This window comes from Vipera berus, assembly GCF_964194415.1.
Source record: "Vipera berus genome assembly, chromosome: Z".
Taxonomy (NCBI): Eukaryota; Metazoa; Chordata; class Lepidosauria; order Squamata; family Viperidae; genus Vipera; species Vipera berus.
In genome coordinates this window covers 114806351-114820902 of record NC_138205.1, presented here as the reverse complement: position 1 = coordinate 114820902, position 14552 = coordinate 114806351, and the positions used below count along the sequence as shown (strand labels likewise).

At 36.1% G+C, this 14552-nt stretch overlaps 1 protein-coding gene across 4 annotated transcripts in view; it reads left to right on the top strand.

The window, feature by feature from the left end:
* NRP1 (neuropilin 1) overlaps positions 1-8553 on the top strand; it is a gene marked incomplete at its 3' end in the record, with an annotated part of 156887 nt that extends 148334 nt beyond the window's left edge. For 3 of the 4 annotated variants that reach the window (XM_081345730.1, XM_081345729.1, XM_081345728.1), the window contains exons 14-17: positions 1955-2226; positions 4920-5013; positions 6369-6425; positions 8261-8553. In XM_081345730.1, coding sequence (XP_081201856.1) covers positions 1955-2226; positions 4920-5013; positions 6369-6425; positions 8261-8553 — 716 coding nt within the window. The remainder of the gene's footprint in view (positions 1-1954; positions 2227-4919; positions 5014-6368; positions 6426-8260) is intronic. The other variant, XM_081345731.1, reaches the window with a different exon arrangement.
* Positions 8554-14552: the final 5999 nt, after the last annotated feature.

Here is a 14552-nt window from a genome sequence, read left to right as displayed (position 1 = left end):
GAATGACAAGGAAATTGGGCTCCTTAAATTTAGAGACAGTTCAATTGAATCTTGAGACAAGTCGGTTTAGTTTTTAAAGGATAGGAAAAAACTTTAAATACTTTGACTATGAATGGCACTGTACAAATAAACGGCATCAAATTAAGCAAAAGGCAGTTAGCTGAAATGAAGGCTGTAATAATGGCAAAAATTGATGCAAAGTAAAATGAAATGACTCAGTAAGAACTGACATTGAAGGGAGGTTAAAAGCCATGTTAGCCAAGGACTGACAGAATCTAAAAGGCATGCATAAGTTGAGCTGTAATTAATACAAAAAAGGCAGAGTTCTTGACCCAGAGTTGCAATAATATTCTTGAAATGAAAAATATTTGAACTTTGCCATGAGCAGCTAGAGACAAGCACGACTTGTCCTCTCATTGAAGGGTTGAGGAGGGGGGGATTTTATCTCTTAAATGGGATTTTGTTATATGCTTTCCACATTCTAAACCATAAGCTGAAAACAGATTCACAAGACGTTTTACACACACACCTCATATATCTGATATCCTTTTTTTTTTTGGCTTAACTATCTTCAGCTTCATTGTGCCACTATTTAAAAGAACATGTCAATTGCTATTCCTGCACCTTTTTACATAGAATAGCCATTTGACATGTTCTCCCTTGAAAAATGATTTGACTATATATATATGGAAATGAATAAACAAATTGGTTGATTACCAAAGAGCTGCGAAGGCTCATTCCCAAACCTGCAGGCTGTAATGCAGAGAGACAGAAGTGGGGTGGAAAATCTACTCCCACATACAGCAGCTAAATCCCATCAAATATAACTAAGCTGGAATGTAGATGAATAGCAATTAAAACATCTCTTTAGAGCCTGGAAATATACCAGGAAGCCATGATCCCTCCTGCTTATTCCTTCCCTATCCCAACCATTGGTTCTTTTGATCTGGGACTCGTGAAGAGAAAGGAAGTAGGGTGGCTCATGATTATGATGCTGGGTTAACAATCAGCAAGCCTGTGTCTGAGAACCAAGTGCTGCTGTGTGATGGAGTGAGCTCCCGTCATTCACTCCAGCTCCTGCCGAAGAAGCCGTTTCAAAGCTTGCAATTGTAAGTACCTCTCAGATGGGCAGATTAACAGGGACATGAAAGGAGCCCCCAACTGATCATCCCCTGAGCAATGGTGATGTCACTGGCTCATCCTTCCGACACAGCATGAATGTGAAGAGAAATCCTGTGTTTTACTCAGCAAATGGAAGGAGGATGTTGTTGAAGATGGGGTTGCTGTACTTCCCCATGTGTCTGGGGAGATCTAAAGAGATGAATTTGTGGTCTGGTGGCAACATTAACAATAACTTTCATGGTTTCCCTTGCTTTAAAGTACAGAAGAAGCTGCAGCTAAAAGATTCTTCAGAATATTATTCAATCCACATTTGGAAGCAAACATTCACTTTCCAAAGTAATGTGAGAGGGAAAATTATCTGCTCTTCTACTTGTTTAATGCAGCTGCCCATTCAATAACTTACTACAGCTCCGTGCAAAGAGTATATTTTATGACAAATTGCATTTCAAATATGTACATATTTTATAAGTGTTTTACCTTGAAATAAATACATACAGCACAGATAAAAACTGGATGGGATGAATTGATCTGGGCAGAAACACATCTTAATATCTCCACTCTTACGACACAGCACATTGTTTCTTAGGAATCTCTCCATACTGTTACATCCCTTACCATTTAGAAAATCAGGAAAGTTCATGCCTTAACTAATTTCAGTTTGCTGGAAGAGGAAGGTGAGAAAGCATAGCCATACATGCCAAGATATTTTTCAGTAAGCATTCAGTTGCAGCTCCTTAGAAAAAGCCTGTTCATGTTGTAATGCTTGAAGTTTATCAGATTAAAGGGAGTCAAACTGGGTCATTGTGTCTAATGCAGTGTTTTGTCACAATAGGAGATGGCAATTTTATTTATTCCCAAGCTGATGAAAACCAGAAAGGCAAAATTGTCCGCCTCATCAGCCCTATCATCAATCTGCAAAATTATGCCCTTTGCATGACTTTCTGGTATCATATGTCGGGCCCTCACGTCGGCACACTAAGAATCAAACTGCGGTACCAGATCCCTAAAGAATACGATCGGGTCTTATGGACACTAAGTGGAAATCAGGGAAACTGCTGGAAGGAAGGCCGGGTTTTTCTCCACAAATCTGTGAAACATTATCAGGTAGGCCAAGAAATTTAAGCATAAAAGGAGGCGGGGTCAATAGCATTCCATGCATTGTGCATGATTGAAGCCCCACGTTAAGTTGTCTTTCGTGGGGGGTGGGGAAGCTACAGAAATAAAATAAGAACTAGAGCAACAGAGACCTGAGTTTGATTAAGATACTAATGCAGTGATCACAGGGTTCCAGCCGAAGCTTGAGCTTAAGTGAGTCAGGTTTACTTAGAAACAGAGAAAAAAAATATGTTAGCCGAAAAGGATGGTCTTCTTCTTCTTCTTCTTCTTCTTCTTCTTCTTCTTCTTCTTCTTCTTCTTCTTCTTCTTCTTCTTCTCCTCCTCCTCCTCCTCTCCTCCTTCTCCTCCTCTTCTTCTTCCTCCTCCTCTCCTCCTTTTCTTCCTTCTCTTTCTTCTCTTTCTCTTTCTCTTCCTCCTCCCTTTCCCATCCCTCTCCTCCTCTTCCTCTTTTTTTTTCTCCACACTAGCTGTGAATAAAATTTAGACTTCTAAACCCCAGTTTAAAAAATTAAACCTTAACAGTAATTGGTTAAGGGTTGAAGTGGTTGAAGTGAACCTCCAACATGCAAAACAAAAGGTCTCCTGCTATAATGATATGTAGGAATGAGTTAAATGAGGGGGGAGATAAATGCTGCCTTAGAAAAAGCCAGATAAGAAAGGACATAGTCCATAGCTGCATAATGACCAGAGAAAGAGGTTCAGCAGGAACACATACAAATATACACACAAAGAGAGAGAGAGAGAGAGAGAGAGAGAGAGAGAGAGAGAGAGAGAGAGAGAGAGAGAGAGGGAGGGAGGGAGGGAGGGAGGGAGGGAGGGAGGGAGGGAGGGAGGGAGGGAGGGAGGGAGAGAGAGAGAGAGAGAGAGAGAGAGAGAGAGAGAGAGAGAGAGAGAGACCACAAGCTCTTAGGCTTCAAAGAACGCAAGGTGAGATTTGTACTTTCAGACTTGCAAGATTCTGTTAACACAGCTTTACAATAACATAGAATTAGTTCACTTGGTCATGCTTGGTCATGATTCTTTTCTGGGCTGCCTAAAAAGGCTGACGCCTCCTGACCTTCTGCATTCCTTTCCCTCACACATACTTCTAATGCTCCTTCCTTCATGCCCAGTGGAGAGCTGGTGGATGGCACCATTGCTGTTTCCATAGGTCTGAATCCAATTATTTGCAAAAGGCTTTTGTAATTAAACATAGATCTTAGGGTTGCCCTAAATCCATAGATGGACTATTCCTGTCTTAGAAGGATCTCAGGAGTGGAAAGACCCAAGGATCTGCTTTCAATAAGGGCTGGCAATATTGATGTTTATTTCACTTAATATGAAACAACTTCCTAATGTGATGCTTTCCTGATGTGCTGGGGGGACAGCTTCCAGAGTTCCTAATCATGACATTCAAAAACTGTGAAGCATTAGGTTGCAAAAGACAGACATAATCATATCATCATATCTAATTATATTTACACTATTTGGATTTGGGAGAAGCAAAGTTTGAATTAATCACTCCATATTAAATATGAACTTGCCATCTATACCTAAGTTATCTAATCTACAAATGAATGCAATTGTGCTTTCATTTTCTTTCTTATGTCATTTGTTTTGGAGGGAAAAAATCTTTCTTTGAGCCAATTTACTTATAATTTAATATTTTATACATGAATCTATATTATGAAAAATATACAGGAGTCAAAAATAAGCCAAGAAAAAATACAGAATTATAGGTAAACATCTTAACATGTAAATATGTTTAAAGAATCGCTTTGAAGGCAACAGGAGAATCTACCAGAAGAGGGTCTTCCATTGCAGGAGACACCTTTCATCAAAAACCATCCATCAGATGGTGAGCCACCTGTACTTGAATCATATCTTCAATAAGATTTTGGTTTAACCACTCTGGGTATTTTCATTAGAAGCTTAAAATAACTCTTTTTTCTACTGTGGTTTGTAGCTCAGCTGTATATTGGGAAACCTCTTATCTTTTCCTTCTCCCTCTTCCCATTCCACTAAAGTGGTGCTCACATGGGGGGGCAGTAAGACTCCACAGCTTTTATTTGTTCTTTTAATTTTAAAAAAATGGGAGGCAAGCTCATATAGGTCCCACAGGTATTTTTAGAAAATAAAATAATGTATGAGAGTTGCTCAGTAGTATCTTCACCCGCAGAAAAAAAAACAGTAAAGGAAAATTAAGTTGCAAAAATCATCCCAGATCACCAAGGAAAAGAATGAACAACCTCACTTTGCCTTTTGGTAAATCCCATAGCAGCCATTTTGCATCTAAAATGGCCTCAATCCCAAAGGATAATTTAATCCACCGCATGATAACAGAATTAAATAAAGCGGAACATGGTCCTTCTTAGCTACTTCTGTAAAAATTTCTCAATATCAATTATGTTGAGCATATGCAAACCTACAAAGATTTAATTATAACTGTATGGATCTCTGAATGCTGATTTATCTTACAACAATGCAATCTGTTTTACACTTAGCCCTGAGGGTAAAACTGCACTTTCTCTGAAAGAGTTGTTTCTTCATAAAATGGTACTTTCATATGACATCTTGAGCCTTTAGAGATAACAGAAGATTGGTCTCTTCAATGTATGCTTGCTTAAAGATTCAATAACTAGTCTTTATTCTGGCCATTTTTGCTGGCCATTAATCAACAAAATGTAATTTATTTTTATCAGGTAATGGTGGAAGGAGAAATTGGAAAGGGAAATGGAGGAATTGCAGTTGATGATATTAACTTTGACAGCCACATAACACAGGAAGAATGCCGAAGTAAGTATGACTTGATGGTAACTTTAAAATTTATAGTGAACACTGTGAATTCTTCTGGTGATTTTTAGTGTTACTATTACATTTTTATTTCCACTTTTTTAATAAATACTCAAGGCAGAGATTATACCTATATATAACATAAAGGCTATAACAATCTTGTTAACAAATGTTGGATCCTATATGCAGTTGATTTATCTTTATTTTTTCCCTACCATATGTCTTTCATATTTCTCTTGTGAACAAGTTACCCCTAAATCCTATATATGCGCAAAACTAGGTGATTTCAATGAGTTTAAACATGCTTGATTTTGGATAGCTTAATCTTAAATAAGCTTAAGTAAGCTTCATAGCTGATCTTGAGTATGGACACACTAACTAAGTCTACCATATGCTAAAAATAGATATACATTGACCTGTCATAAAAGTATTTATTTCCTATGATATTGATGCCAATCCAAGGAAGGACAGAACAGTGGTTTCAACCTTTTCTTCACCACGGACCTCCTTTAAATAGCTTCTTTGGTCACGGACCCCCAAGATTTAAGATTTAAATCAGGGGTCCCCAACTGGTCCCTGACATGCCAAAAACCAGGCCACACTAACAAGCAAAGCCCCACCCATGGGATGCAGGTGGCACACAAAACCATGCCTCCTCCGGTCCATGGAAACCAGTCCCTGATGTCCAGAAGGTTGGGGGCCACTGATTTAAATCATAACATTTCTTCAAACTTTCCCAGGAGTCCATGTATCACAAGTTGAGAACCACTGGACAACAATAAAGCCATCCAACACTACAAAAATTAAAACCAATCAAAATTAGTACAGTTGAAATCTTCAAAATAGTTTAGCCTTAAAGGTCTAAGTGAAAATATTGATACTAAAGTTACTATGGGTATTCTACTAATTTGGGAATTAATTTCACATGCTTTTGGTCATTCAGGTCAAAGTCTTATGAAAGAAGAGTTTAAACAGCAGGTTTCTGTTCTAATATCCTTATGTATGCACTTCAGTTAATATAATTATTTTCCATGGCTAAAGGATACTTATGACTGATTAATAGCATTGGATTCCAAGATTATAAATGCAATGAATGAAATATGCTAATTTTATATGTGGATTTTCCTTTATCTGAGACAAAACTCCCCTGCTGATAGCACTAAACCTGTGCCATGCTATGGTAGAGAAAAGGCTTTTTTCTTCTTTGCTAATTTGGGAAAAATCAGGTTGATGAACAACTCCAGCAAACCAATATAATCATGCTTAGAAAAGGAAGAAAAGTTCTCAATATCATTATTGGCAGCATGATAACCAGTCTGTATATCATTACAATAATGTCAATTCTCTTTGCTTAACAGAATCAAATGATGCAGGGAATGAAGTAGTTGAAGTAGAGCCAGATATTAATCAAACAGGTAAAATATATATTTTAATTAAAAATTAACTTGGTTTTCATGTGAATCAGTGTCATTTCAATTTATTTTTAACCTATGTGGATGGCTGATTGGTGAGAGAGACAACTTGGTGTCGTCTCTTAGCAATTATATCGATTTTTTTTCATGACATAATCTGTCCCTAACCTACTCCTTTTCCAATGGTATATCCATCACCACTTCAACTAACTCCATCCACCTTATATAGATGATCAGTCTAATAAAGTCATACAGTTATTATTAACATGCCTGTTTGCTTATATCATTTAATATTTTTGACATGTTTTACATTTTTATTAATGTAGGAGAGGAATAAACACAGATAATATAGTAACCAGTAATAAAGTATAGATTTTTAACAGGATTATATCAAATCCATCAATATCCATTGCTTTAGCCACGTTCAAATATCTATGGAGTTTCTCAGTCATCCAGGTCATGGTTGTCCAAAGGTCCTTTTTCAAAAGACAACTGGACTTTATTTTTCCTTGAAGATATTTCCCTTTTTATCCAAGAAGTTTCTTCAGCTCTCATCCTAGAACTTCTTCAGAACTGAAGCAGCTTTTTGGATGAGAAGTGAAACATCTTCAAGGAAAAACAAAGTCCAGTTGCCTTTTGAAACAGCAACTTTGGGATAGCCATTTTCAAACACATCAGCAGTTGCAATAATAGAATGTATTGTAGTGGCAAATCAAAGAGTCCTTACATCTTGCTGGAGATTTAAATTTATTTATTTATTTTATTTTTATTCTTCAGAAAGAAACATTGGATAATCAAATTGCAATCTCTCCAACTCTCCATAATTGCATTTGAGTAAGGGGAGAGGGGTAAAAGATGACATGAAACAAAGCTTCCTATCATGTATTTTAAATGTCTCCTAAATCATTTATGCAGAAGATTCAGAGGATCTCAAGACCATCGCTCAATCACCTAAATCTGAAATTCCTGAGCCTGAAAATAGTAAACATCTGACATCAACTACTGCTAGTTCCTAAGCTTTTAGAACAGAGCTATTTCAAGGGCAAGTAAACAGGGGCAGACATCTGCAAGTAAACAGGGGCAGACATCTGGTAAAATTTGTTTTTCCAGCTGCCTGCACCTTCATAGAAAAAGATGAGGATATGTGAGAGGAAGGGAGGGAAGGAAGGAAGGAAGGAAGGAAGGAAGGAAGGAAGGAAGGAAGGAAGGAAGGAAGGAAGGAAGGAAGGAAGGAAGGAAGGAATTTTTTTTGTGGGAGGGGACCAAATTCTATTTCACAAAATCAAATGTAGAATTTTTCTGCAGTGCACTATTCTAAACTGCTATATAATTTGAACTTTACCTAGTTTTCCTGTATCACATAACAGGACAAAGACAAAGATAAATTTGTTCCAATTTTTGGAAACGGAAAAAAAAAGATCTCTATATTTCCATTGACAAGAAACTGGAGATGAAGCATTTTCTACAACTTAGTCCATAATTCCTCTTCCAGTGCAGGTATAAAGTGTAAAAAAGCAAAACAAAAATCAGCTTCTTAATTCAATCCCTAAATGTTAGGCACTATGTTTAGTGCCTAAATGAGGATGAAAATATATATTCTCAGATATTAGGAAATATAGCAACACACACACACACACACACATATACAAGAATGCTGAGAAATGAAGAGGCTTCCAATTCATCAGAATCAGTGACCAACTTAAGTTATAAATTTATAACATTGTCTCACATCTCCATTTAAGCTTGTCTATCTTCTTATCTTTCTTATTAGGCCCTATTTACCCAGTTTTGGCTATCCTGCCACCCCATGATTTCTGTGTCTCTTTGTTCCTCTGTAGGATTTACTCCTGATTGCCATGGAAATGGGGAGCCTTATAATGACAACATTTCCCGAAAGCCAAGCAATGTGCTGAAAACACTTGACCCCATTCTCATCACCATCATCGCTATGAGTGCCCTGGGTGTGCTGCTTGGCGCCATCTGTGGGGTCATTCTGTACTGCGCCTGTTGGCACAATGGGATGTCTGATAGAAACTTATCTGCACTGGAGAACTACAATTTTGAACTTGTGGATGGGGTTAAATTAAAAAAGGATAAACTGAACACACAGAATACTTATTCAGAAGCATGAGGTAGAGGAGGAGAAGGAGGAGGAGGAGGAGCTCAAACATTTCAAACAATTTAGACAGAAAGACTTATAGATCTCCCTTTTCTGTACAGGCTGAAAACTGCGTTGAAGACGCTGAGCCAAGCTTTTCTCAGGAGCGTCAGTGGGTGTACCAGATGTTCTAAGACATGGACAACAATCTGTGTTAAACAATCTGAATCATGTACAGTCTACTTCTGTTTCTGTTTTAATTTAAACTATTCAAATGCTGGTGTTGAGACCAAGTATGATTGACTTAAGAGGGGTGTTCTGCTTTGGTTCTGCCTTTTTTTCTTCTTTCTTCTTTCCTTAGCCCCTGCATTCTTTTTCTTTCCTTCTGTCTCCCCCACCCCACCCTGGGCCCATAAGCCTTTGTGGTTTTTTTACTGTGCAAAAATCCAAGATGCTGTCAAAACATATATTTTGGCAGGAGTCCATTGGATGGACATCCTGTTTGTAGCTGAGTGCCCAGAAAGAAAAATATCAGAGTAACAGCATTTAATGGATTCCTGATACTGTATTTGTGTATAATTGCTTGTGTTGTGCATAGGCAAAGGAGGGTTAGGGTGTTTGTTTTGGGGGTGGGTGGGGAAGTACTGTATGGCCAGTACTGGTATAGTGTGTCAACTCTGTTAACCAAGCAATACGGTCAGAATTTATTGGTGTTTCTCAGTGTTGTACTCCACCTTTGTGCTTGTGAATTCCATACAAAAGATATGTGCCATCACCTACAAATTGGCAAACCAGGCATCCTGCATTGAATTGTAATGAGAAAAACAAACAAAAGTCCTTGGCACTGGCTCGTTTATGTCTTTTCAAGTGCCTTTTAGTTGTATCTCTCCTCATTGGATTATCATCAACTCCTTCTTTGTCACCCTTCTCTCTCTCTCTCTCTCTCTCTCTCTCTCTCTCTCCCTCCCTCTCCCTCTCCCCCTCCCTCCCTCCCTCTCTCAGCAAGGGCTAACAAAACCTTGGCAACTTGCAGCTAATTCCTTCACTTCAATTTTTTCAGTTTTATGTTGCTGAACCCACTTTTTCTAAAAAGCTGCAGTTTTGTTCCTGTCCTGCCTTTTACTGTTCTTTCATACAGAATGTATTTTCAAATATAAGGCCTCTCTGTCTTTTGCTTTTCCCCTCTTCTGTCTCTAAATAGATTGTTACATAAGCATTTGCCATTGTCAAGGTAAGGAAAATGCAGCTCTAATTTGCTGGTAATGGCAAAAAAAGAGGATTTTGTTAAATTTTTGTCTTTTGTTTTATTGCTGTATTTTAAAATAAGGGATATGTCTTAATGTTACCTTCCAGAGTTGATCTTTGGGTTTCTTTTTAGCAGCATTGACTGACATTATCTTTTTTTCTCTCTCCTTTAGTAAGCCATGAAGTAAGTCTTTTAATTCTGTCCAAGATGTTCATATAAATCGATGGCAATGAGAATTTGTTGTTGATGTTGAAGAGCAAAGAGTGTTTTTCCCATCCATATCCTAGCTATCCAATTTAAGGGTAATTGTTTCTGCGCAAGACTCATTCATGCTAATGTAGAAGCATACTAATATTGCTACAAGTAGTAATGCATTGTCTTTGCTAATAATGGATTTGCTTTAAAAAAAATCATTGTATAACATATCCTAAACTGGATTTAAAATGAGTACTCTTAACATTCTGATGAGAAGGAATTGGGGGCCATGTGGTCCTTCCATTCACTCAGCCAGCGCAGTCTGTAGAACCTATGTATTTCCTCTTATTGAAAAGTAATGTCTATGAAAAGAAATTGACAACCGTAGCCATGTTTATCTCCAAAAGACACAGTTAACTTTCGTCACAGTTAACTCTTAAAGATCTTAAATCATAACTAGCATACAGGGCACCATAAACTGATTTTGTCACATTGTTTTACGTGGTATTCAAAAGCACCTTGATTAAAAACAGCTGGTGTTCACTACACCAGAGCAAATGTTTAACAATCCTGCTCTCTTGTTGTAAATATGAGTTATCATCCAAAGAAGGTTTATTTTCACCTACCATGGAAAAAAATCAAAGTGACAAAAGAGTATAAGAATCAATTGTTTAGTAATCCAATTTACACTGTAATTGAATGCTCGACTAGTTAATTATCCCAAAGAAAACATCAAATGCAAATAATTTTTACTGCACTTCTTTCATGTATGTTTAGTTGCATCATGTATTATTGACTCTATGTCAATAATCACATAGGCATCTTAAGATCTGTGATAAAAGTGCATACAAACATTATTTAAGGGGGCAGATTTCATTACATGTATTTTCTAGAACTCAAAAAGTACCATATAGAATATTAATATTGGTATGGAAAAAAGATTTTTAATAATTTGTGCACATATGAACTAAATCTGTGGTCTATAAATCAGACTTCAGATAGTCCTTAACATACAATTACAATTGAGCCCAAAATTTCTATTTTTAAGTGAGGCATTTGTTAAGTGATTTTTGCCTCATTTTATGATCTTTCTTGCCATAGTTGTTAAATGAATCACTGCAGTTGATGTTAGCAACATGGTTGTTAAGTAAATCTGGTTTCCCTATTGACTTTACTAGTCAGAAGGTCACCAAGGGTGATTGATTAGATGACCTTGGGACACAGTGGTCGTAAATAGGAACCAGTTGCCAAACATTTGAATTTTGATCATATGATCATGGGGATGCTGCAAGGGCCATAACTGTGAAAAATGGTCATAAGTCACATTTTTCAGTGCTGTTTAACTTTGAACAATTCAGTAAATGAACAGTTGTAAGTTGAGGACTACCTGTATCAGGCTATGTAACTTGGTATTGACTATTGTAATGGGCATTAATTGCCAGGATTTCTCACATTAAGTTTCATCTTTCTTCATCCCCTTATATGAAATGTTTTTAAAACAAGATATGCTGGTGACTGAATTTATGTATGAAAATATGTACCCTTGGATATTATCAATTCATTATTCAGGTCTTCAGTTACTTTCAGTCTATTCTGTAAAAACCCTCTTTACTGAAGATCATTGTATTTAAGTTCATACAAATAATATGAAAGCTGCATCATAGATTCAAGCATGAGAATAGTCACATTATGCTACTTTAAAACAGCTGAAAAGCATACATGTGTGAACCATCCCAATCACCACTCTTGAGTTTAGTATAATCCATGCCATCATTGTGTTTATTTAACACAAACAAATGTGTTAGGCTTTGTACAGAACGCAAAGTAGGCATTTTCATTCCATCAGAGGAATAATAAGGGGGATGGAGAATTTGTGACTGTCCAGATGTTGGATTCCAATTTTCATTAACCTGAATTAATTAGACCAATGATGTTGTAGTACAATTTTCAGATGACAACAAGTAGCAGGTGTCACATTCTTAATCTAAAGATACAATCCTGTTAATCTTTATTCCCAGTATGTCCCATTGTATTCAGCAAGATTTAAGGAAAATACACTCTAGTTGCATACTGTATATAAAGAACGCAAACACAAGCATTTTCCTCTGATAATATAAACATGTTAGCATGAATAGACGCTACATATAGCTTTTATTTTTTTCCTAGTTAAAAGGAAAATCACATTTCTGGAACAATAGGCTAATTTAAAATTATGTGAGTTTGTTTAAATGACTGTGGGGTTAGTTGTTTTCTTGACATTGGAACAGAAAAGTTTTGGCCACAATCCACACGAAATCACCACTGTGTATCCTCCATTGGTTTTAAAATGTGGTAGTTAGCTTAAGCCAATGAAGGTATATAAGACAAAAGCATAGCCCATTACAAACTTTCATTTTGTAATTCCATCCTAATGCTGTTCTCCAAGCAAAGAAGAATCTGTGACCAGGCATCTGGTAATTGTAGTACTACAACATAATGGAAAGCAAAGTTCAGAATGGTTTAATTTTTATTATTTTTTTTAGCACTGAGCAAATATGCCAGAGCAGATATGTGAACTTAGCCAGATTGCTAACAGTATGAACGAAATAAGGAAACCCTGGTGATGTAGCTGTTTAATCCTGGAGCAGAACACTGAGTACTGACATCGTCAAACAGAAATTGAATGAAAACTGCCCTTCAGCAAAAGGAAAAAAAAAATGATACTGCAACTTTAAATGAAAAAAAAAAGAATCTTGCACTGAAAAATATATTTAAGAATTATATGTTTATAAAGTTATTAATTTGTAAAGGCAGTGTTACAAAATGTTCAGTTTATATTGTTTTAGATTGTTTCATAATTTTGAAAGTGTAAAATAACATATTTTTTCTTTATCAAAAAAACCTATAAAATTTCTTCTGTAGTAAAATGATTTCATTTTACTGGTATATTATTGCTTCATGTTTTGTATCATTATAAATTTTGTGCAAATTTTTTTACAGAAATTTTTTATTTTGTATGACAATATGACACTTTTAAATTGTTATTTCAAAATGAACAGCAAAGCCTTAACTTTAAATGACATTTGTATTCTCGGACACTGAGTAGCATTTAAAAAAAAGGATTGAATTGTAATTTAAATTTGCAGACAATGACTACTACATTCCAAAGAAACAGTTGAATTAAACATTTTCATAAAATACCCATACATTCATGACTTTTATTATCCTTACAGCTCTGTCTATAAAAAAAATATTAACTTTAAGACATTCCTTAAGAAACACAATTGTAATGCATATACTGTATAAACTAAACTGGCTGGCAATGAATTTCACATTCAAAATTTACATTCAGGACCTCCAGAATATTCCACAAGACATTACAAGACTATCATTAGTTATCAGATATTGAGGTCAAAATTTTTCATTGATGCTCAGTTAAATTGGGGGCTCAACTAATTATAGAGAGATATGCTGCAAATACTTTGTTGAGAAGAGAATAAGCACCAAGACATTTGTCTCCATCCAGAGGAGTTTTGCTCAATGATCTTTGCAGGACTAGCACATTCATTTGGAATTTAAAAAAACATCTGTCACAAAATGTTTTCCTTGGGGAAAAATTTCTTGTTACAAAATGGTTGTCATCATAGACATAATGACTAGGCAAATGTCTTACCTATGTTTTGTAAGCTTATGGGCATTTTCAAACAATGTAGTCACCCATGAATATCTCTTTGTGATCTCAGAAAAATGTGCTAAAAATGATGCTACAATCTGGCCCTTCAGTTTTTAGCTTTCTATTTTTGTTTTAGTTACCCCAAAAAAATCTAAATCACCATTAGGTTAGCCAGGGAGTCTGATGAATGACAATGAAGCCACATTGGTACCACACTGTCTGGTTCTACCAGCCATAGATTAACCACTAAGCAAATTAATCACAGTAAGACATCAAGGGAAGAAGAGTACTACAGGATTCCTACTCCTACATATTGTGCCCCTAACTTATTTTGCTTTATCATCTTTGGTAGAATGTTAAATAAAAATACGATTAAAATAGTTTTCAATAAAGTTTTGCATTTACATTTTCCCTTTATAACAATTTTTTTTATTAAAAATGCATTAAAAACTGTTGAAAATTCGCATTTTTGTTGTCCTGGTTATAGTAAATAATGTGTTTATATTGCTTTCTGCTATTTAGTGTTAATAAACTTTTTAAAATGGTATTTACTTGTTTATATAGTTGTGGGGAATAGCCTGGAAGAATGGAAAGGCTGAAGGGGACCATTGTTGGGGACCACTGTGCCTTAAGGCATCAGTGGCTTTAATCTAGGTCTTCCCTGAAAAACAGAGAACTGTTATAGCTATACATTCTTTGACAAAGCAGTTTAGATAAGCAGTAGAATTGACAAGGAAAGAGATAGCAAATGAAGCAAACAGTGGCCCTACAACACGAGAGCAACTTGGTCAAAATCAGGTCAGATTCTAACAAGTGTCCATAGGCATTATCAGATTCATATGGAATCTAATTGGCCCTATTAAACATAGAACTGCAGTATTACTCTCTGGTCACTACCCCAGTAAAAATAGACAAACTGATTCTGCAATAAAGAGTTTG